The sequence below is a fragment of the Poecile atricapillus genome, chromosome 6 (assembly GCF_030490865.1).
Source record: "Poecile atricapillus isolate bPoeAtr1 chromosome 6, bPoeAtr1.hap1, whole genome shotgun sequence".
Taxonomy (NCBI): Eukaryota; Metazoa; Chordata; class Aves; order Passeriformes; family Paridae; genus Poecile; species Poecile atricapillus.
Window position 1 is genome coordinate 23,858,974 of NC_081254.1, and position 26,096 is coordinate 23,885,069.

At 36.3% G+C, this 26,096-nt stretch overlaps 1 protein-coding gene across 1 annotated transcript in view; it reads right to left on the reverse strand.

The window, feature by feature from the left end:
* LOC131580129 (adhesion G protein-coupled receptor A3-like) overlaps positions 1 to 26,096 on the reverse strand; it is a 261,475-nt gene that overhangs the window by 119,028 nt on the left and 116,351 nt on the right. Inside the window, exons 7-9 of the mRNA XM_058840923.1 lie at positions 16,756 to 16,969; positions 4,313 to 4,477; positions 802 to 1,000 (exon numbers count right to left, since the gene is read on the reverse strand). Coding sequence (XP_058696906.1) covers positions 802 to 1,000; positions 4,313 to 4,477; positions 16,756 to 16,969 — 578 coding nt within the window. The remainder of the gene's footprint in view (positions 1 to 801; positions 1,001 to 4,312; positions 4,478 to 16,755; positions 16,970 to 26,096) is intronic.

Consider the following 26,096-nt stretch of genomic DNA (forward strand, 5'->3'; position numbering starts at 1 on the left):
AGTAGTCAGGTATTTGAACAGGTTAACCCCAAGAAATTGTGCAGCCTCCATCCTCAGAGGTTATGAAGTCCTGAGTGTCTAAAGCCCTGAGGAACCCAGCCTCTCTTCATTGCTTACAGGAGAACAGACTGGATTCCAGACATCTTCCTAATTATTTTATTACCCTGTAATTGCAATGGCTCTCTTAATATATTAATTACTCTTATTTATGAATCCATTTGAAAACAAACTTTCTATGGTCTTATCTAGTACTACTGATATTAGCAGGGAAGAAACAGAAAATTGTAAAATTATTATGGCAGTTACACATCTGGGCCATCTTCCACAGTGTTTCGTGTTATGCTCTTTTTTTTCTGGATAATTTCTATCCATCTACATTTTCATCTCATTCTTTTACTTATCCATAAGAAACAATATAAGTACTGCTTTTTTGAAGACATCAAAAAGGTATTCCAAAGAGGAAAGGCACTTCAGCTCATATGAAATTAACATCTTTATGGAAAAACACGAGAGGAAGGAAAGTCAAGCACTGATCACCCTGTCAACATTACTGCTAATCATGTAGACTCTAAGCACTTAATGGAAAAAAATATTTAGATAAAGTTAATAAATGGTGTGTACTTGCTCCCACTACAACTTCCAACTACCAAAGAAACAAATGGTTGTCTTTCAAGTAAAGCATTTTGTTAAAAGTTCACCTGTCCCAAACTTGTGGCTGAACCGACATTTCTTGCAATCTATTCAATGAGATTATTACTAGAGAAGGGGAGCCTTGGATTTCAAAATGCAAAACCAACACACCTGACTAAAAGCATGAAGAACTTGAGTTATTTCTTGTGAATAAGGACATTCAGAGTAGTTTTCTTCATCCCAGCGCCCAGTTCGGTTACATTTGCGCCACGCCTTAGCCTCTTCCGAGCCTTTGTGAAATGCAACGGAGTTAAAAGAATACTGGAGACAGGGGTGGTAAGCAGTTATCCCAGCCAAAGTTTTGGGCCACCTATAAACAGCATGACAGTAAAAATTAAAATGCAAAAGGCAACTTACAATATAGATATATATAACAATATATAACCATATACAACAACGTAAAATGATGTGTGAGTAAAAAAGGCTATTTTAACTTTTACTTCATACGTTCTTATAATGAATTACTCTGTTTTCTTGGAAAATGTCAGAATTATACAGGTTCAAGTCAGGCTGGTCACACATTCATTCTGTGTTAATTCCAGGAAGGTGTTTAGTGTAAGGAAAAAGGTATGGTTGGTGTTTTTACTACATTAATGCTTGCGGACTGCAAAGAACAGAGCAGTAAGTTCATGAAGCAAAAAACAAAACAAAACAAAGCAAAAAACCCTATTACTAAATGCTTTTAAAAGTAAGTGCTCAAAATGTACCTGACAATCTCTGCTTTGCATTTTGATCCACCACTAAAAAGCCTTGAAAAACAAAAAGCCCCAAATGCCTCAGAAAAAAATGAACAAGATTTCAGCGGAGATCATGTGTCATAAAGGAGGAACTGGCCCTCAAAAATTAGCTATTCAGCTATACATGATTTATATAGTACGATTCTAAACAGTCTTTGAAAACAAACTAAATCAAGAGCAGCCAGACTTATTCTATTTAGCTGATGGGTTTATTATGAAACACATTTTTTCTATATATTTGCTGCATTCCCTAGAATGGCACAACTGGATATGTTTCTACAGATACCAAAATCTATTGTCATTTACAACTCAGTGTGGACATAGCAGGATCAGGTAATTGGGAGAAATCTAAGAAAACCACAAGCATATCATCAGCAAGTCAGCAGGTGTGGGAAGGATATGGTTCTTTAATTGCACTGATGAAATGTGTGAAGCCAATAAATCACAAAAATATTCTGCCTTTCAATGAAATTACAGCTTGGCAATCAACCTTTCCTCAAACAAATGTATTAGCTCCTCTTGGTTACACAATGCACGTTCAATTGCATAATTACATAATATACAGAAATGGTTTTGGGTTATAAAAGTTTTCTTCATTTCAAAGAAAAGCTAAGAAGAAAAATACTTTTCTGTTTCACAGCTGTCACTGAAATAATTCAATTTGTGATATAAAAAAGTTGATAAAAAATAAATCATAAAAGGAGCTTCCCCAAAAAATCAAAATATGTACAGTAGTATATAGAGCATATAGTAGCACAGAGGCAGTTTTTGCCTCTTGGATGAAATATTATTTTTAGTAAAACATTTGCATTGTCACAGTGAGCAGAACCTGGCCTTTATGACTAGAAATGATAGCATGTAACAACATTATCATTTGCTTTTCAGAATAAGCTTACAGCATTCCATAAAACAGCAACAACAAAAAGTAAAATATGGCCATGATAGAGAAAACCTCTTGGTATGAAAGGCCAGTCCATTCTGACTCTCAGTGCCTAATTCTTGCTGCAGTTATGCAATTATAAATACCACCTAGGCTGGACAACTGAAACAGCCACACTCCCCTAACAGTTGATGCCTTCTTTCCCCTTCTTTTGCCCGATAAAAGAATCGTTCTTTCTAGTTCTGCCTTTGTGGTTCAGTTCTTTCTACTTACATACTTGTTATGTTACCAAAACTTCAAAGACCTTTGTAAGAAAACTTGCTGGTATGAAATCTCCTTCTCTGAGGATAAACCTTTGGAACAATTTCAAGCAGTAATACTGAGTTTGAGCCTGATAAATTCTCTACAATTTTAAATTCATTCTCTCAAGTGCCAAAAGAACCTATGGACTCAGCATCCTTTTGATGTACATTTTTAAAATAAATTTGTAAGATTTCTAGGAAGATGATCAATAGGCTGAGAAATATCCACTCCTGTTCTTTTGATTTATACAAAATGACAAAAATGCCCCTGGTGTTAGTTTGTGCAGCCTGAAGATTTTATATATATATATATCTATTTATGGAGAAAAAGATGTAATTTTAAGGCAAGAACATGAACTTCATAGAGTTGTCATCTAAAAGATTCAGTATGAGTTTTCTGATAAGCAAACATTTTTTAAAAGATCTAATTAAAAGCTATTTTAGCATATCCACTATTAAAAGACACAATTCCAGTTTTTGTGATGACAAAAAATTTCTATACCTAAGATTGTCAAAGGTCTCTAATGAATTTTAATTCATATATATATATATATAGCCTCAGCAATGTTGCCTCAGTGAAAGAAGCAGATTCACTGGTACTGAGGTTAACACATAATAAAATAGCTTTGTAGTAAAAGGGAACAGATTATTTGAGTAGGTTTTTATTTCCACTTCTTTCTAATTCAATCCTTTACTTTTATTCAAACACAAGAAATAGTACAAAAAGCCTTTGGGAAAGTTTTAAAGAAAGCCTAAAAATAAATAGAGGCTTTCAGGTCAGAAATATTTGCAGAAAGTTCTGCTATTTAAAAGAAGCTTCCTTCCTCATCTACTTTCCTTTCATTAACTATTCAAGCTGAATTCTCATTATAATTCATTTGGTAACAAATCACTGTCTTGATTTCTCAATGGGATTGCCATCATACATCAGTCTTATTGTCAAGCAGGTTTTGTTTAAGAGCTTTGTGCATATCGTTGGTGCATTTTAGAGCTGACTGAAAACAATGCCAAATTCCACAAAAAACTTTTCTTTTGATTAAAACTATTAAAATTTTAAAAAGCCCCACCAGCATATGTAGATAAAAGTAATCATGGAGTAAGAAGTACATTTTGTCTACAAAATTTTGCAGACTCCTAAAATTTAGATAGCAAGACAGGTGTACTTTGTAAGCATGTGATATATTGGTAGAACTGTGTGTCCTTAAACTCACCTCATTCAATTTGCTTTACTAAATAGTTTTACTTTCTGTTTTGATTCTCTTCCATGAAATATTTTTCTAACAGTCTCATGTCATTTGTTACCTCTAATCTCAGCTGAACAAAGCCATCAGAACCAGAACAGATTTAAAAAGTAAAGCACTGAAGAGATAACCTTCTAATGCTTTAATGCAGTGCTATCAGCTTCTACAAAAACCAAGAAAAATTTTGAGCCTTCTCTCATTTACCTCATTTCTTAAAAAATTTCCATAATGCATAGAGAGGAATTAGAAGATTTTCTGACTTTCACAAACCACTGCTTCTCTTGAAGGACTAGGTCCCATTTCCCACCAAAATCATACAGAGCTCCTCCTTCCTACCATATTATATAAAAATGACAACTAAAACAAGTGATTTGTAACCGACACTGAAGTGTCACGTAAGCATGAATATGGTCTGTACCTACATAAATATATGAAACACTCCCCAAACCCAGAAATTCATACCTGAAATCTCCCTTGTTGTTAATAACTCTTTCTGCAGGGCAGTAGGGTGCAGCTGTTTCAAGTACCACAATTTCTACTTGCTTAGTGCTATTTCCGTAGGAATTCTTGACTAGACATTCCCAATCTCCAGTTGCATCAATGTCAATACTGGATAGGATAAGTTCACTAAAAAATAAAAGATTCATTATTGTATACACTTAATTACACAGATAACATGTCATTGGTTTTCTGGAATTAAATTATTTTCAGAGACTTTTTATGAAAATATCAGAAGGGGGTTTGCTCTGTGATATCAGAGGGACAGACAGTATATAAGTGGTAGTGAGCTCTTAGCAGCACCAATTTTTATTGACTACTCAGGTTGCAACAAGCTATAACACAAATCACAATGAATATCAACTATTTATCAAAGTCTGTTCTTTCCCCAGGTATTACAGAATATTTGGTTTGTTGCCTAACCAAACACTTAAAAGTCAGGAATGTATTTCAAGTTGACCACACAACCAACGCACAGAGGATGGGTTTTGCCCTCAGCTGTGATTACAGCTCCGTGGCATTTCAGCAGCAGAACCTGGCACTCTGCTCTCAGGGGTAGATTGCTATTCATTTCCTCCAACTCTACAGATGTCATAGACCAAAAATAATGCTAGCTACCACATTTTAAGAAGGTAACATATTATATCTTAAATCTGCCATTGGGCTAGAAATAAATTTTATTACAGTTTTATAAAAACTACCACCTCTGAAAGTAGTTGGGAGAGGAAAAGAAGTAGCATTTATCTGAAATATTTACTTTGCTTTACAGAAATTGCTTGCCTTTGAATACGCCTTGTGGTTTAGACAATTTGAAATTATGTGGGAAGGAAGGCAGTAGGGGGAGAGAGAGAATGTACATTATAAAAACTGAAGGACTGAATTATAAGTTAATAAATTTCTTTCAAATCTCTATTTAAAATAAAATCTTAAAAATTTTACTTGTAACCCTTCGCAGTTTTAAAAGATGATTTTCTCAAGAACCTACTACAGAACTGCTATCCGGGTCCTCAGAAAACAAGTAAACCACAGTAAACAGTCTTTGTTTTAAGTTAGTTCTTTCTGAATTTTTGCATAGTTCTCCAGCTATTCAGTGAAATTTATTTTTAAATAGTAACTTAAAAATTTTCACATTATTCCTATTTATGATGGCTTCGAACTCCAAGTGCCTTGTAACCCCCAATATCATTTTTACAATGAATTCTAACATATTTTTATAGCAAAAAATATAGAAAAAGCATTTCTAAAGGTTCTCAGAGAGTAGCTCAGTATTTTAATGTCAATAGAAGCAACTGTTCTCTTAAGAAGTCTCAGGTGAATAGCCCAGTAACAGCAGCCTCTTAGCTGATTTTTAATACATCTTTTTGCATTCAGGTAGAAGTACTTCAGTGAAATTGGCCAGTTTAACAATGTTTTAATTAAATTATGTATTTTATATGTCACAACAATCTCACATCATATTCATAGACAGTTAAGAAAGATCACATTTTTAGAGCTTATAAAATCAATTATGCCTAAAACTTTTTCACAAAAAAAAAGGCAGCAGGTATATTCAGTTGTGGCATCAAGACATGGAAACTTCACAAATTAATAGAATGTATGATAGTTCTGCTAATATTTTGATATATTTTCTAGAAAATATCTACAGTCATTGTTAACAATATAGATTTGTTAAAATTTGAAACCATGGTGATGGTAGATAAATACTGTATTTCAGCTTATTATAAATTTTACAAGTAATCAGTATGCAGATACATAAATATAAAGGGTACATTTTCCATTTATTTAAACTGCTGAAATGTGTTCTGATGTAAACTTATCTGCTGCTTAACAGGTCTCCTGTCAGTAGACGAAGCTTCCCAAACTCAGAGACAAATATTTACTGATACATCAGCCTTGTTTCTCATAGAAACACAATACAAGAACACTGGTTCAAATTATCGCAAAAGACAAGTCTCTCCTCACATTCACACTTTTAATCTTCTATTGCCCTTTCTTCAAATGGTGATAAAAACAGCCAGAATAGGTTTATGCAATATAATGACTAGATCATGAAATTGTTTTTTGAATTGCCATCTGGCTACTGTAAATGATGCATTCATTTATATTCCTCTTGGAATATTTTGATAGCAAGCCCAATGGTGAAACTGTTCATTTATTCACCATCTGGATATGACAAATGATAAATTGATCTTATACCTCTGGAGAATTTGGGGGACTGAATTAAAAAAAAAAAAAAAGCCTTTTAATACTCAAAAAAAACAGTCATCTTGATCCTTTAGCATTTTCTCCACTTATAATCCTTGGAGACTTTGACTTCACAGTCCTGGCAGGACAGAAGGAAAGGGTGGGCCTTTCTTGGATATAGAATTTTAATACTCTATTTCACAAAGTTTTCTGGTAGGGCAGTTACATATTTTAAGTCTTGGCATGGTTACATAAACTCGCCCAGAGATTCTCACTTGTAGTCAAAAGACATTCTTGATCTCTCTTGGCAATGGCAACAAGTCTTGGTTAAAGGTGAGAACTCTCCCATAACCTGAGGACATGGCAGGACTCTGACTTAGGACTGTTTTTGACAAAACCACAGAAGAATTAAGAGAGGATGGCTGCTTTGGCTGTATTATTTTCTTGCCTATCTCATCTCACAGGAGCTAATAAACATCAGGCCACAAATGCAACAATCTTGCCCCTACTACACAGATTCCTAAGGATGGAGTATGAGTCAACAAGCATTCCTACGCCCTTCTGCATTAGCAATCACATCCCACTCCTCAACAGTGTGACAGTTGCCACTTTTCATGGAAATTTTGACTTCCAGGATGAGAAGAAATGGCCTCAAGTTGCAGCAGAGGGAAAGTTTAGATTAGCTGTTAGAAAAAGGGTGGTCTGGCATTGGAACAGGCTTCCCAGGAGAACTGTGAGATCACCTCCCAGGAGTGCTCAGAATACCATGCGGGTGTGGCAGCTGGGGATATGGTTTAGTGGTGAACACTTGGACTTGAACACTTCAATCTTACAGGTTTTTTCAAACCTTAACAATTCTGTGATATTCTATGACAATGCAGTGAAGTCAGCCATTCATGGGATGGTAGCAAGGCTAACTGAATATTAAGATTGCTGCCTGATGTGAGAAGGATGACTAGCAGGCTTTTCTCAAGTTTCCCTTTGAAATCATAGTGACCTTCTTAGTAAAAACATTGAGAAGAAGAAAGAGAATATACATGATTGCTCTTTGTACTGGGAAATTTCACGCATGGTAAATTCCTTTCTACAAATGTGATGACTGACATATTGAAAAATTAATTAAAATGTACAGCTGATGCAATTGAATGAAAAAGTTGTATAATATTCAACAGAAGCCCGTGGCATTTGCCATTATAAAGAGAGGAACCATAATACAAGCGGAAGCCATAGTCACGTAATCAAGTAACCTATGACAATAGAGTTCTATTTGAGGCATAGTTTTGCATTGCTACAGCTATGCATAACTAATTAGACAATCAGAAGTAGGTCTCATTATGCAAAGTTACTCAACCATGTCCTGAAGAAGTACTATAGCGACATTTACTGTACGCCCCAGCAGTCATTTGCATGCCAGGAAACAAAGTAACAAATAAAGAAGAGACTTTAACAACATATTTTGATTGGCTTTCCACCAGAAATACTTTAAAGTCTGACTTGAGTTTCTGTAAGATATAGGAAGGACCAACTGGTCTCCCTGCAGGAAAACAAAAATTAATTACTTAAACACAGGACACATTTAGGTTTTCTCATATTCTTCTTCAGACAGATAAATAGCTAATGTGTTCCCACAGTTCAGGCAGAAGGTCTGCATAACATGCTTCCAATCCATACCACCTTAAATTATTAAAACTAACATGCAATTTAAAAACTGAGTGCTGGTCTCCAGAGTACGCTGCTGCTTGGAATACAGCCTTTCACAAGGGACACAAGGTTAAAACATGGAAAATGAAGAGAGAATCTGTAAATCAAGGCACTTGTCTGAACTCAAATTGCTAGTCTGATCTCTCTGACAAAATTAGTTATTTACCCTTGAAAGAAACAGCTTTAGAAGGCTGATGGCCTTTGAAGTAAACTTGTGTCCAAGCAACAGCAAGAAAAAAGGAAGATGAAAGTTGGTATTCACTTTGTGCAAGATGTCTAGCAAGTATTTTCAGGTGTAATCAATTTCTCATACACAGAGGTAATGCAATAGACATGATTTTTTGTCCTTTGATTGCACATAAAAACAAAGCTTAACTTACCATTTAATATCATCTGTAGGTACCCATGAAATGTAATGTGCTATAACATACTTTTTTTCTATAATTTATCTTAATTTTTCACATGCTAGAGCCAAGAAAAGAGTTGGAAAGGACCTAGATTTAATAACAATGTATTGACAGGAAAAAAAACAAAACAGAGGGGAAAAAAACCCCAACAAACCAAACAAAAACCTACTTCCAAAATAGGAGGAAAGAGCTGTATGTCAGGTAGTAAAACCATCTCACTTTATTTCCTTTGTATTGCTCAAATGACTTCAACTGAAATGCAGATGTTCAAAAATACTGTCACGGGCTGATATCCATTTGCTGCCCAACAGTCAGCAGTGAGATATGGCTTCTATAGGTGGATATCAAAGTACCTGTGACTTACATGCCATTAATTTCTTTCATAAAATTGAGCAAGCAAACACTATTAATATTAGAGTGACTCTACCAAACCATCTTCAGGTACTACATCAGAAACCTAAACATCTCTACATCATATCACAACATGCTTGCTTTGTTGTATGAGCTCATTCTCACTCTTTGAGCTTGTCAGATTAAGACAATCAGCTGCTCTTCTGCACTGAAGGGCATACAGAAAGATTTCTGTATTTATCTTCAAACTCCCACAGTCCTGGAGTCAATACATGCCAGTCTAGCTAGCTGAGAACATAAGTGGGGTGAGAAAAAGAAAAGGATCAACAGCTCTAGAGACCCAAAACTCTCTCCTGCCAGATAAACCTTCAGACAGCTGGCAGGTCTGTGGTAGCACAGGGCCATTAAACTATCTGAAGAGAGCACACCTGGGCCAGGGCTCATTTAAAGAACTTCACAAATCAGTTGTCTGTCACTGAGCTGCTCTGTCAGTTGGTGAAAGGTTTAGGGATGCTCAGATGTGTTTATTGTTACTAATTTTGTTCTACCTGCAGGCTGATGGACTGCAGGATGGACACAACTGCAGTCTTCCAGGGAAATGGTGCTACACATGCTGTATGCCTTTCATCTCCCCTTAAGTAGCCTGTATGCTGGAATGTTGTATTCAGAAGAAGCTTTATTGCATTAGCATAACTCCTGTGATCTGTACACTATCAGAGATTCTTAGACAAAAATAACACCAATCAGACCAATAGCCAAAATTGTGTAAAAAGCTTTCAAAGTAAAATATTTCCCAGATGACTCAGAAGTGTTAATCTATTTATGACAATTCTTGATTATTTGATTACAAGCCACTGGGACCAGCAAAAAAAAAAACCCAAAACAATCAGAAAACCCTCAAACAACACACATAAGGAAACCAATACCCTACCAAAATAATTTCACAATTTCAAATTATTTGTCAAATGAGTATTACTTTGACATGATAAAAATGCAGAAATTAATTATCTAATAAATACTTTATGGGCTGGCTGATATGTTAGGATTAGAATACTGACCTGTTTTACTGGAAGAAATTTGGAAAGATCTAAAATGAAGGTAAGACATAGCAGTTTCCTATGTAAGAACTTCAGGAACAATCTCAGTTCTTTCTCAGTATTTGGTCTATCTCCTACAGTGTAAACTTTACTTTGTAATGGCCAGGAGCCACCCAACCACAATACCATAAACAATTAAATATAAGGTGTCGCTGCCCGCTCGGCCCCTTTTGCCTCGGCTAGCTGCGGCCGATGTCAGCGGCAGGAGTGGGGAACCAGGCAAGCACTGCGAGGCTCAACCTGGAACCTCCAGAGCTCCTCTGTGCTCTGGCGTTGTGGCTCACAGGGCGACACGGGTTGTGGCGAAGGGAGAAAGAGTGCTCAGGCTCTCCCGATTTCCCAGGAACAAGTTTATTCCAACAGGTGCAGGGCTGGGATCACAGGGGAGAGGTCTGAGCCGAGACCCTGGGCACCCCCATGCGCCAGGTTTTAAGGACCGTGGGCGGCTCGTATGGTGACCAATGGGACAACAGCAACGGAGGGGTTATGGGTGGGGATTACAATATGCAGGACCAATGGTAAGGACCCGGGGGAGGGAAAGCAACTGTACAATCAATGGGGCGTTGAGGAAGGGATGATAGGCAAGGAAAGAACTGGAACAAAAGGTGGGGGTTCACATAGATTGATAGGGCTTAGGGGCAGGATTGGGGTGATGGATGGGGAACAATCTGGAAAAATGGGAAGGGTTTACAATGATGGGCAACTGGGGACAAACCATTCTTTATGACAGGGGAGCAACTGGGGTAAACCACCTCTGAACTTAATAAAACCAAGCAAATGGGCGGCAACAATAAGGGGGTATTTAATCCTGCAGGGAGAAAAAGGAGTGCAGAGGACCTATTTTCATGGAATTCCAGTGTGTTAATGGCAATATGCCCTACAATACATTCTCAATGTACATTCAAAGTTCTACATTGAACAGATCGAAATAGCTGCTGTTTTCATATTTCTAGAAAGTGTTTGTTTGAAGAAATTGTTTGCTTCACCAGTATTTAGGGTGGTTCACCTGGCATCAGATTCTGGATGTATATCATAAATGATCTCGTAATGCTCACATTTGGTTCACAGATTTACAAACTCCTGCCTGGACTCAGAGAAAACGTATAATTATACCTAACATTGATGTTGACAGGAAAAGTACTTTAGAAAAAGCCAGCCCTGAGATGTTGACTCCAAACTGCTGCTACAGTGCAGCCAGATCTCAGCTGTGTAGCTGCAGCTGTTTGAAGGGCCACATTAAAATCATTCTGGCCTTAAAAAGTCAAGGCAAAACCCTCTGATTCTCCCTTCTGGGGGATAAAGCGTCAATTTTTGTTCTTACTACTGAACATTTCAGTGTTGTGGCTGGATGGACCCATATATGGCTGCTGGATATAAGCAGAGATGGAAGTGAGAGCTCAAAATTTAGCGCAAGGCATCTTCCTAATCTGGTCTCAACACCAAAGAAAGTCTTCAAGGACTCCATCAAAATGTTTTTATAGTTCCAACTTACTATTTTTCTAGAGTATTTTAATTCTATCAGCCTTTTTTTTTTTTTTTTTTTTGTGAAAATACCTATTTTTCAATCATGGTTCAATAAGCACTTATCCAAATTAAGTCTACAGGTTTTATGACAAAGCATAACTCATAGGTAATAGTCTATTACTTTAATGGCAGAGAGTATTGTAGGTGCTGCTTTTGTTTTTCATTGTATTAGTCTCTCCACAGGTTATATTTTAAAATATTCTTCACACTGATTAGTAGTAAAACTGTCATTGACTTTTATTCAGGTAATTGAAATATTTTTAGATAAAAGACCTGAGTTTAATTAATTTCCAAATTAATTCACATGAAGGTACTCTTAATCTCACGTAATGAAACCTTTACCCTGGGCATTTCATAATATTCTGCAATAATTTAAAATATTATCTTCCTATCTGATATATGAGAACATTGCTGGTGAAGTAGCATCTGTCAGTTGTTCTTTTCTGCCTCCAGTGCCTGAAACGAGTCATAGACCATTGTCTACAGGGTTTAAAGTGACCCCAAAATAATACAGAAATATTGATTTACAATTTAAACTGTTATTTTGCTTCATTTGTTTCCTAACTCCTTGACAGCTAAAGTTCAAACAGGGTCAAGTAGGTAAACCAAAAATAAACCAGCACTGAACAATTTCTGCTTATCTCCCTGGATTTCTCAGTATGACCAATAGCTGCTCTTCTCCAAAATATGCGTGACAGCATAACACAAAGTGATCATAAAATACCTGCATTTCTGAATCAAATCACTTGGATCTGTTCTAATCTTGTTAATCTTGTGCAGTCTCCAATATTCTGCCATGATTTGGTACATATCTGAACATTCGGTCAAGTATCCAACCTACCAACATCCTTATCAGAGATTTTCAGACTCTTTTTTACCTAGGACCAGTTCAAACCACTACTGCTTGCTTCATATCTTTTCCAGCTGTATTCCACCCAAACTGCTAACAAAGTTTAGGGATCACCCGGATCATTTCATGCCTTGAATTTGTGCCTTTCACACAGAAGTTCTGGAAGCATTTTATTCTTTCTTATATGAAGTGTCTGCCCGGATCTCAAACTTGCCATGATGCCACCTGTCTTCTGGAATAAATTTTTTTTTTCTAATCATTGATATCTTAAACAATCTTTATTCTTCTACTGAAAATGTCTCAATCAGACTCCTAATTCTTTACTAATATCTGCAGTGATAATTTAAAACAGTAAAAAAGTATTGCTTGTACTCAGCCTCCTGTTTGGATAACGTAATTTATGATCAAGAGCTTTAACCCACAACATTTGATTTGTTTGAATTTTTTTTCATAACTTTGCTATTACAAGTGGACCATGATTTGAATTTCTTCTTTCTTCTGCACATTTTAGAGATTTCCACATAATCTTATACCTCTCATCTCAAACATTACTATTTATTTAATTGTTTACTTGGCAGTGGCTACTGTCACAATGTAAAGAAGCACTTAGAGAATTAAAAAAAGCAGATTATTAAACTGTTTTTTTTTTTAATCAAAACCCCCCACAAAATAAAGTGGCTTTGTCAACTGTTTTTAGAAGACTGAGATACTTAGGAGAGCCTATAATATAACAACACAATTTTCAGGGGATCAAAATTCAGTCCTAAGGAGTCTGAATTCTACGCAACAAAAATTACATCTGAAAACAACTTTTGATCCTAGCACCTGTTAGCCTAGGTTTAGTTGAGGGCATGTTGGTTTCCCCAGCTGTAGCTCTCCTTTTTATGGGTTCTTAACTATCTTCACAGCTTAATGTTTTCAGAAGGAGCACTTGTGAACTCTAATGGTCCCAGAGCAGCTATTACAGCTGTCGGGGCATCAGCACTGTTAAACACTCTACACAAGTATTTACAGAATAGAAGTAAGAAGACTTCAAAATTGTCATTATATTCTTTGTGGTAAATAAGAAACTTCTTGAAAATTATCTCTGCCACTGAGGAGTTTTTTGGTTCATGGAACTAAAATAATTCCCTTTTCTAGTTTAATATTCTAATAACTGTCATGCTGGCTTCTCCAAGCACTGAAAGGGAACAGTGGGGAAGCTGGGAAAGATGCTGCGCTGCAGAAAATCCTACATGACCTTCCCTCTACATGGCTTCAGGGATATCAGAGAATCAGAATGTGTTGAGTTAGAATTACTGCTTATTATTACACTGATACAGTATTCCAGATTAAAGAAATTAGCCTGTCTTCATGGAAGCACCATTAACAAATCCATCTAAAGCCATTCGCAAATGATAGGAAATTAGTCCCACATCATATGTATATTTTCATATATGACTATGACATTTGTACACAGGCATAATGACAGAAAATTAAACAGCAGCAAAATCAAATATTATTATCATTGGCAAGAAATGATAAATGCAAGCTAGCAGCAGAATTGAAAACACCTTTTCAAGATCTCCTGTAAGGGAATACTCCTTGCCAAGAAAAATGTCACAGACCGGAATACAGTTCAAAACTTTAGTTTAATTATTGTAACAAAAATATTTATTTTAGTTTATTCTGCTTTATCATAGGAGACAAAAAATACACATTTGGATACTTTATCCTTCTACTGTGCCAGTTAATAAAACAGAAGGGCTTAGCAAGATATTTGTGTTGTAAATCCATGTCCAGAAATATCTGGAACTACCCAATAAAATAACCACCTAAAAATGTTTGAATAAGCAGCTTTTGGAGCATGACTACACCTCTTTGTTCAAAACCAGCTATAGAAATCTTTAAATTGCTAAGTAGCACAGGCCAAAGTCTGTCCTTTAGAGCAATTACAGAAAGCCACAGACAGGGGACATTTGCTGTAAAGACTAGGTATGCAAAGGCAAAATGTGATACCGTAAGAACTGATTTCAAGTTACCTTTATTTTTAGTCCAAATCATATACTTAACATTTGATAGCCTCAGGGAGGCACAGTCTTTCTGATGTTTCTGTGCCTTGTACAAGCATGGTTTAGCCTTAAGAACTATCACAAATTAGTGTGTAATAGCATGTAACAAGCATACTAATACATGCTATTGTATCATGTAACAAGCATGCTATTACATATTATTTTATTATGATAATGATTATATAAATTAGGATATAGTGTACATTGTCATAAAGATGGGATTAAAATTAAGAAACACTGAAGATAATTTTAACAGCCACAATGTTGCCAATCTTTTCTTATTTTTAACAATACACGTCTTCGTGTTAAAAAAAAAATGACTTCAAAGTAGTACAGTTTTTACAATAGGTTCAAAAGTATGTCTTTACTAAGTTAATTCTGATGAGCACCTAGATCAAGGCAGAGGCACAGCTGCTGGAGTATTAGCATTTTTGGCTGGATAAGGACTATGCTCTATGATAAATGCAATGTTGATGCCCTTCTATCTTATGAAGTGCCATGTGTAGTGCAAGTAAGTGAGGAATTAAAATGTTGCATGCTTTTAAACAGCTGTCTAAGGACTTTGAGTTTTATTCAAGAATATTTTGTCTTATTTTAACAGTCTGTATCACATAACTTGGGCAAGTCAGAGTATTTTTCCAGTCTATAACAGAAAATGTGATGGTGTATTTAAAGAACATTTTTTCTGAATAGATGTGCATACTGCACATTCCAGGGCATACTGCACCATCAGCATCAAGGTCACCTATTAAATGGCACAGTGGGCAAACGAGTAGGCAGGAGATCAACCATCCTTATTAAAATATGCTATGCAAGACAATGGTTTTTATTTTACAGTCTGGAAAAAAAGAAGTAATGTAAGGTAAAAATCAATCAAGCTACTTACAGCTTTTTAAAAGGGATAGCAATTTCAAAAACTATTTTAGACTATTTTAGTTTATTGCTATGCTTTACAAATTGCTTAAACAGTGCAAAATATAATTCAGTTGGAAAACATAATGAGGTGATTAACAGCATGTCTTTTAATTTTGATATAATGGAAATAAGAAGATCATGCTTTAACTTAAGTGACTCGGCAGTTATATAATAGCTCATGCACTTGGCATTACTGTACTAATTGGTCTAATAGTCCTTTTCATTGATATTAGAAGAAAGCCAGTAGCTGTGAGGATAGGTCAGATCTGTGCCTCTAGATCTACAGGACTCCAAAAGGGGTCAAATAATCAGTGGGTAGATGAAATTAATAAAGCCAAAAGTCCCCAGTGGACAGGATTTAATTTGACTTCCTTCACAACTTCTATTTGATAGTTCAAGAAGCATTTCAGGTCAATTATATTAATAGAAACTGTTTGAGTGAAAAGATGTTAATGATTATCCAGAGCTAATTAGCATAGCTATTTTCACCCCATCTTCTACAAAGAGAAAGGCAGAACATGCACACAGAATCAGACTCTCTTTTTGATCAATGATGGAAACTGGCAGAGGACAAAAGGATGTGTGCAACAACTTAGCAGCTTTTAGTGACAAGCCAATACTCTGTGATGAAACCCAAAAATAAACACTGAAATTTATAATTTATTAAATAATGTTTAACAGGAAAACCGAAGCAAAACTGGAACATTACAGTCACTGCCAAATAATTAGTTTCTGCTTCCTTTATATAAGCCTACTCTACTTCATTCCTCTTGCACTTTTCACATCAGCAAGTGCATCTGTAGATCTCTGTATCTCTCAAGCACAAAGGCAGAGAGATGGTAAAAGTCACAGAAAATTGAAAAATATTTAGTAAGAAACAAAAAGATTACTTAACTAATGAATATAGGATATAGCATATTGGAACCCACAAAAACTAACCCAAACCTTTTCAATTAATAGTTCCTCATAGGTCCATCACTCAGACTTCTAGATGGTTCCATGAAGAAGCAGCTGGGCTGTAAGTCACTCTCATATGCTACAGAAGCTTTTCTTGTTTTCTTGTTTTTTCATGTTTCTTCTCATGGTTCACTGCATAACAAACCATTTTTATCCATTTCAAACCCATATATGATCAAATCTAGACACTTTTGGAACCACAGCCAATCACAGCCATGAAAAGTCTCTACCTCTGTGCTCAGATTCAAGCACGCAATTGAATCGCTTCAAATTAAATAACTCCTGACGCACTTTTTCATGAGGCTCGCTGCAAGTGTCCAATCTGCTCCCCTTGCCTGCAAGCCTGGCTAGCACAAGAGGTGTGTGTTACCGTGTAATCAAGCAGCAGTCGTGAATGATGCTGTCCTCCACGAAGATGCCGCTCTGTTCGTCGGTTTCCATCAGGCGCCCCGCGTGGTACCAATGCACTTGGGTGGTGTTGTCCACGTAGGTTGCGGTACACTGAAAAGGCAAGCGGTCCCCATGGAAAACCACCTGTCTTTGTGATGGGATCAGCTCGAAGAGAGGAAGTTCCAGAGGCCCGGCTGCAGGGAAAACAAAACAAAAATAGGAACAAAAAGTCACAATTAATTCCCCTCTTATGAATATTGTAAAGTGAACTAATTGTACACAATTCCAGCTCCTTAGATCTTCATGTGAAAACGCTGACATAAGAGATATGACCACTAACTACCCACTTTAGTGTGATCATGTTACAAGTTCTAGAGATCACATTTTCTTCACTGGTGTGAGCCCGGATAAACACAGGATTACAAGAATATCCACAGAAAATGAGCTTCATGAAACAGGTCACAGAATGGTTGAGGTTGGAAGAGATCTTTGGGATACTCCTCCTCCTCAAGGCAGGATGCTTTACTATACAAATGTACAGAATAAGAAAGTGATTCTTCCAATAAGAGAAAAAATACAGCTATTAATATAGGCTCAGTTAACATTTATAAGACCACTACCAGTAGAGGAAATGCCCACTGCGCTCCAGAACAGAACTTACTGTCTAAAGAGCCCAAATTACTTCATATGCCTGGGATTTGGATAATAACAAGACTAATAATAGTTAAACTTTCCCCTTAAGTTCAACTGTCCCCATGACTTGTCATTTCCTGTTCCTTCTGCCTATTCCACAAGTCATCTCTACTCTCTAGATAATTACTTAACATTAAATATTTATCTAAGAAGCTCTTTTTATCTGTTTAAAGATGAACACTTTTTAACATATTTTTAAAATGAACTTTATCTCTTGAACCTCTTTCCCAGAAACCCCCCACTAATGAGAATACTGCCCATTCTTAGCAGGCTATTACAAAAAAAAACAGCTCACATAATCACAAACCCAAATGCCTAAAGACAATTTAAAAAAAAAATTGCAAATTTGGAAAGTATGTACATTTTTGGCCCTGATGAAAGTCTGCTATTTCACAGATCTGAGAGTGATTGAAGGCCATTTTCCTCAATCCTAAAATCTCCCTGGAGACTGCATCTCTAGACAGTATATGTTTTCTTCTCTTTTTATCTCAAAACTACCTTAACACAACTCCTCCAGAATACTTTCTCTTTATTATGAGATTAATACTATCTCTTTAAATTTACACCAGAAAATTGAAAATGAGAATTTTAGGAAGAAACAGAAGCTCTGCATCTAGGAAGATTATAATCTTCTTTGGGATAATAAGGAATAAAGGAGAACCTTATTTTTTTTTTTTCTGATATAGCTCTTAAGCAGAAGAAAATTACTGACACTTTGTTATCATTGCACAGAATTCTAATGGTAATGAAAACACCAAAGATTCACAAACATGACTGAGTACCATGAACATCCTGCACAAAGGTTCCTACAATACAGCCTTTTCACCTCAGCCTTCATCACCAAAACGATTCACTGAGCCGGGGTCACTTTCTAACCTCACCCCTAGTCTTGCACCTTGGTTATCATTCTACCTTGATGAGTATAGGGGATTTTAAAGCTAGATCTTATCCCTTCTTCTTCTTCTGTTTTCATTAAAAGGCCTCTCATCATTAATATCAATTCATCCTACAGAGTTGTCAGCTGAAAGGTCACCCTTCCACCATTTGCACTACTAGTAACTATCTCAAACATCTATTTTTCTGACAAGTACCTTTTTTTTTTTTTTCCATTTCACTGCTTGTGATTTTATCTTTCTTAAACTTGCTCCTCAAAATCCTCCACTGCCCATAACAAATACAGATGAACTTAGCCATGCCTATCCAGGTTTCAAGCCATAATCACTGGTTCTACAACTGCTAAAATTTGTGGACAACCAATAGTTCTTTTCCTCTTACTCAGCATTTCACCTCAACATCATTCTTTATGTCATTCAGGTGCTGGCTTCAGAACTCTTCAACTGTGAGAAGTTGCACTCACAAACCCAGATCTGGGCCCTTGCTACTATTTGAGTATTTAAGTGTTAAACAGTACATTCATCACCTGCTTTGAGTAAACAGTGAGAGGGATCACTTCTACTTTTATACAAAGAAGAATGCTGGCCAGCACAACACACAAGATTGGTACAGGTGAATATGTGCTACTGGTATTTGGGACAAGCACAGAGAGGATTAAGGGACTAGCTATTCTCTACTGAAATGTTTTGTCTGCTTTGACTATAAAGTGCAGCTTTCAGAAAACTCTCTTTACCTGTGTACCCATCCTGTAATTTACCTTTTGATTGCACCTTTTAGATGGAGACAATGATGTGCTACTAAAAATTCTTTGAAACCTACACACTATTTTTATATTACCTTAGGCTTCTAATTAAGAGAAGGTAAACCAGATTAATGCCTCTTTCCCAATAGCTGCAGCCTTGGTCTCAGTCATTTATATTAAATATTTTTAACTAGCAGATGGAGAGAATCTCTCTCTCCAAAAAGTTTTGATTTTGTGTTGTGTTATGAAGGCAATTATGGAATATACGGAAATTTCTCATGAATACAGTAGTTTTTAACTGAGGATGTTGTATCTGGTCAAATGGTTCTGGTCATGCAGTGAGTGAGACATTGTGTCATGAGGCTATGAAGAAGAGTGTGAACTAGAGGATCAATATCTTTAAGTCAAGATAAATAACTTGCTGAACATATGGATGAAGTGTAACACTATCACTGTGAATTTATCTCTGTCTTGAGCATTGGTGTCTAAGGTTCTCCCATAACCCCTTCTGTTCTTCAGCTTTGGGGATCACCAAACACAGAAATGAGGTGTTCTCTACAGATTTTGTCAATTAATGACCAGAAGTGAACAAAAACTTTTCTTTACTTCTTTTTTACTTCTTTAATGATCAGTCCTATCAACAGTGTACTCATTTTGTTTTTCTTTGCAAGTCCTTTTAAGTGCCAACAAAGGTGCAAAACGGATTAAACAGACCCTTGGACTTGAACATACCATTATGCTAGGATATCCTCCTGACCAACTTTGAGAATGTACCTATTTGGGTTGGCCAAATTGACAAATAATGCTGAAAACTCATTTTCAAATGAAAAATAATAAAATTTATATGGATTATGACATTTGGAGACCATGGAAGGTAAATATATGTACTTCTGGAAAACATCTGCTTTTAATCTCTGTGACATCCACATAGAACTATTAATACCAGAGCTAATCTTCAGTTATTTTCCAGGGATAGTAATGATTTAAATGTCTGAGGCTGATTCTGCAACCATTACTCATGCAGAAGTTCCAGTTGACTTCTGTGACACAGCTCACAGTTATGAGGATTAATTGCACCAATAAGAGTTTCACAATTAGGACCAATACCCTTTATCCAAAATGGCTATAAAATTATTGTAGAGTCACATCAGCATCATCTGGAAATACTTATTTTAAATCCATAATCCAACAATCTTTCAAATTCAGAATAAAAATAGAATTATTTATTAATGCTGTACACACATTTTCAAGCTTGACTTTGAGAATAAAGTAAGAAATTCTGAATGTATTTGGAATTATTTTGACATTGATTTGACAGTACTTTAACTGTAACAGCTCTGGCAAGCATAGCCCTATACAATTGAATTTTTTACTTTGATTATATGGGTAATAAAGACGAAATTTGGATTACTAAATATATATAATCTCTGATGCTCATATTTATGTGTGTGTGTGCATGTATGACAGACACAACAGCTTCATAAAATTAAAATGTTTACTATTGTGTGTTGAGAAGGGAGGGAGTAATTTACAGGGATTTTATTTACTTTTTACACACTTGAAAAATATTCCAAGATGTTCCTTCCAAGACAATCCACCATGCTGTCCTTGAGCTTGGAGCCAGCACCCCTATGTGCAAATGAGAGGTGTGACTCCTCTCTAGGCATCCAGATAAAGAGCTGATGGAGTGTTTTACAGTCTTTACCTGTCTTGTCTCTCCAGTCAGCACTAAACCATGATTGCAGCAGAGCACCACAGGAATCACTGATTGCAGCATGAATCTAAAGGTCTAACCCATCATTACAGTAATTACATCTTTTTCGTTATCTTTCACTTCTCAGCACAAAAGGGTTTTGTTGACTGAAGTCCAGACTCTCTATGCCATCTAGTCTTGTATTTCAGATTAGATCTAGACTAGAATACTGAGGACATATACAGAAGGAATCAGGTTACACAAAAAACACTGAATTAAGATTATCACGTGTGTCTTTTTCAAATAGAGTTTATCCCTGCATATTTTAATGCATGCAGTGTCCCAAGATGTTGAAAAAGAAAACAGAAATTATTTTAAAACCAATTAGCAAAAATAGAAATATAGCAAGGTACACTGAAGCTCTACGGGAATGTTCCAATGCATATGCCTTAATATATTTATAAAAGAATTTGTCTCACACAAATGTACACACATCATGGATTTCATATTTTTTCATTCCAATTCCGTTCTTGAGATTTCAAAAGTATTTTAATTTTCTATCTCATTCTGATCTTCTATTTTGTTTCAAAAATTGGAAAGGAGAAGAGCACAAAGGAAATACTGCTGTTACTTGACATGGAACAAAAATGCTTGTAAAAATGAGAACATAAAGTGCATTTTTCCCCATATTTTACGTACATTTTTAAGTATCATATTACTCTCTTTAGATAATGTTCACTTCCAATGAGTGCACATGAGTCTTCTGGGGGAGTGACCAAAAGCAAACCCATAAGCACAAAAACCTGGCCCACGCAACAGATTTGTCTGAACACCAGAGAAAGTTGGCTAGTCATTAACCAACATGACCAGCACAAGGCACTGGAGAAACTGTCCTACCTCCAGCCACCTCCGTTGCATTTCCAGCTGCATAACCTTCAACCTGGGCAGCTCAGCTCTACAGCTACTAAGTGCATAAACCTGTGCTACACCAGCATCTTCTGCTGTCCAGTCTCCCAGAAAGAGTTTTCTGCTCTGCTTTTTCCTGGTCCTCATTAACTGGCTTTGTTTGCTATCAACAGTTTTCACACAACCAGAAATAGGAAAATCCACAGATTTCTCCAGGCTGCCGACACTTCAGTTCAGCACTACAGCGCTCACCTCTCAGGACATGCCTTTGACTTCAGTTTATTGGTAGAAAATTCAGTTTTCTACAGTGTATCACAAGCTCCTGGGACAGAAAAAACCCAGAAGGTTGGCATTTTGCTTCTTGCTAATCACTTGATTTATTGTATTGGCAATGGGCTTTTTATTTGAACCGAGTGTGCCTACAGAGTGCGGCACATCCTGCTGACAAAAGTGTGAGTTAGAGCTCTAATATTTGTATACAGTCTCAGTGGGAAAGATATGTGCATGGAAAGCACAGTGGGGGAAAGCTGGAAGTGAGGACAAAGCAAAGGAACCAATCCAAGAAAAAGGACAGATGAAAATGAGGAAAAACAAATTGAAAAACATTAGTTAAAAATCTGAATTGCTGACAGTGTAAAATTATATCTGATGATATTTACCGAATGGAACCGGAGAAAAGAGTGTGATCTGAATTGTTCCAACAGCCAGCTCTGCCAAAAAGGGAGGTGCCAGAACACCAGCGCCAGTTTCTGTGTTGCAAAATTTGCTGGCAGTGAGGAAACGTTTGGCGTAGAAGGTCACAGTCCACACCACGTGCCAAGGAAGTCAAGAATGCATACAGAGCTGAGGCCAAGCTTCAGTTTTAATAAAAGCTGTACCTGGCTTCAATTTCAACATAATATCAAGTAAATACAGATGCCAACATGTATTAAACACAGCAGAATAAGGTAAATCTCTTGGGCTTGGGACAAGAAAGCTTTGTATCACATGCAGAAAAAACAGAGCTTTTGTTCCTGTAATAGCTTTCTTATTTCCACCAGCTTCATAATACTGGCACGGCTAGAGATATTCCACACCATTTTATCAGTCACTTTCACTCTCATACATGCTTTTCAAATGGGAATATCAAGGAGTGTTTTTTGCTTTGGTTGGTTCGTTGTTTTTTTTTTTTTCCTTCCCAGCATCTTATAATTAAATTATGGGGTTATTTTTTCTTTTGTAATGCTAAGAGCAACACTGAAATGGTAGCCACTAACCAAAGAGCAAGATTTCTGACATGCATGCTGCTTTACCTAAAGCTACAAGCTCTTTATTGTGTTTTCATACTCCTGCAAACTTCTGTAAAGCCATCAAAGGAGATCAGCAGAAATAGTAAACAGTATGTATTGTAAGTTAGAAGGACAGTGAGCCCAGGCTGTCACAGTCCATTACTACTGGTGCTCCAGTTACTGGGTTAGCTAACCTCATAGAGGTAATTCCACAGACGCAAAAGAAGCTAAAATTCAGTGCAAATATGCCAAGATGAGCTACAATCATAGCTTTGGATGAGTCTTCAAGACTCACTTGGATTCTATAACTAATCTGATTTATTTACTTAAAATAATTTACAGCTACATAGAAACTAAGAAAGGCTTTCATTCAAATCCAGTCACTTTTGGCAAATCCAAGTAATACAGGTTTCATCTAACACTGAGCACACGGATGACATTTCCAGCCATCACAAATTTATTTAACCTGTCTTTGTCTACAGGAGTTTCCTCCAGATTTCTAAATTCCAGTAAAACTAAATTATCCTTTTTGCACAGGGACTGATGTGTCTTATGAGGGAGCAGTGGAAAAGCCCTTTCTTATTTACTGATGATAGCAGTGATGTACTTGATAGGACAGTAGAGGCAGTGAAAAACAGAGCTAACAGGTTTCACTTATTTAATAATAGGTTTCATTTATTTAATATAAAGGTCGAATATCATAAAATTTTAATTTGTAAAATGGCAACAGTTACTTGAAAGATTTCCACAACACGAAATTCAATGTTTTGTTCCAGTTAAACAATTAAAAGATTGCACTGTCTTGCACTGGCATAGAAATCTAAAGAATAGGCAAACAGTTTTCTCATCACTGATTTCTTTCCTATCAAATAAAACTGCTTCAACTTTTCAATTTTTTATTTTCAAATTGTCCCAGAACTCTACTTCAGAAGCTGGGGAGCATTTGATTACTTGCCATACGCTGAAACTTGACGACCACAACATATTGACAGCTATGGCACTGGAAGATTCATCAACACAAATTTCTTCCTGGCACCAGTCAGAAACCCACTGTTAGAAAGCTAATTTTGATTACTCAAATTACTCTTATGGCAAGTGAACTGGCTGGCTCATGGCTTTGCATATTCATTACAGCTTGCATTTAATAAAAATGGCAGTGGAAAGGTAAAGCACCCAGCTCTACAAAATCTCAGAATCGGAGAATGGTTTGGGTTGGAAAGGACCTTTAAATGTCACCTTGTCCAACGGCCCCCAGTATGAGCAGGGACATTTGCTGCCCAGGTTTGCTCAGAGTCACATCCAACCTGACCTTGAATGTTTCCAGGAGTGGTGCATCCACCACATTTCTGTGTCGCCCACTGTCAGTGTCTCTCTACCCTTATTGTAAAAAACTTCTTCCTTATAGTTAATGTAAATAGATCCTTTTAGTTTAAAACTATTTCTCCTATTGCTACAGGCTCTGCTAAAAATCTGCTCCTGTTTTTCTTATAAACCCTCTCTAGGTACTGAAAGGATGCACTGAGGTCTTGGAGCCTTCCCCTCTGCAGCTGAGCAACCACAACTCCCTCAGCCTTTCCTCACAGGAAAGATGTTCCATGCCTCAAATCATCTTTGTGGCTCTTCTCTGGACCCACTCCAATTGGTCCAACTGGTACAATCAAATATACTGATTAGCCTTATCTAACTGGGAAGTGCAGTGGTAGCACTCATCTTTCCAAACTTTAAACCTTTTTTATTTTCAAATCATAACTGCACAGTCCGATCACAGAAAGATGGTGGCAGGAAGGTCCCAAGAGTGTCAGTGATTGTCCCTAACTGCCCAGAGTCCAGCAGGCTGCATGAGTTCTCATCTATGCCAGAATGTAAAAAATGAAAAAAAAGTTAATAAAAGAAATACTGACAGAGCAACAATTCTGTTGAAGTATAAAAGTTTTCCATCCTAAACTCCCTTCAGCCCAGCTGTCAGTGTCAGAAGCTCTCAACAGCCATTTTTATACAAACATTAAAGAAAGTGCTGTATGTTGAAGTGTACTATAAAAATGTGAAATGCCACTATATAAAGAGAGATTGTTAGGATGGAAGCTTTACTGGGAATTTTCCTACGGTAACAATTCAGATTAATCACAGCAAACTCTAATAAGCGTTGTGACTGGTTTGTTAAAAAGCTAATACAATTTTATCTAGAAATCACCAGTATAAAGTTTAACCCTAGTGTTTTAGTGTTCATGTTACCATAATAAATAAAGAATATATCTTCAGAGGTACTCAATGGGTCGTAGTCAAGGCTATCTATTTTAACATTGTTTTGTTCATGAGCAACTGGCTTTTGAATAGCTAAGTGATCAAGGGCAGAAGTTTGAAGATTAAAAAGACCTCATTTCACTGCTATTCTCACTCCACCTTGGTTAAATTTTCCTTCAGCTATTTTGCATAATTTTTGGAACAGTAGCCAAAGACAACATAGAAAATAAGATACAAGTGTACATTAAAAACCTCTAATGCAGTATAAAAGAGTGAGCGATGGAGGAAAAAACCAACTGGGTACATTTCCAGCACCTAAATCAGCAAGATTTCAGGGATGAAAATTTCTGTTGAACTGGATTTTCATGTGTGAGCACAGATGCAAGAAAATAAGTTGTAGTAAAATTTCATCCTCAAATGAACATTTTAATATTTCTGCTATTTCACATAAGATTTAACTGTTACTAATTTTATGGTCTCAATTCTGCAGCAGTGTTCTAAACTGCCACTAAAGAAATTAGATAAAAAGGTTTAATATTAAATTTAGGGCATCATAGTCCTTTCCCCCCATTTTGAGACTGATCATATTAGATGAGAAATCTAGAATTTGGAGACAAAAGGTTAAAGCATTGTTTATTTCATACTACCAAATGATAATATGAAAACCAACTTCGGTAAAAAACGGCCACTTAGCTCTGACATAAAATGAATTTACTCCATCTGTCTTTGAAAGAGCCAAAATATACAGTTATATTATCTGATTTATATACATTCTGTTACTATGCATATTTTCTTTTTGAAGAAAATCCTGAATTGCTAACATTGTAAACCAAAAGTAATTGGAGGAGGATTTAAATACTGCTAATTGTATCACTATCCATATC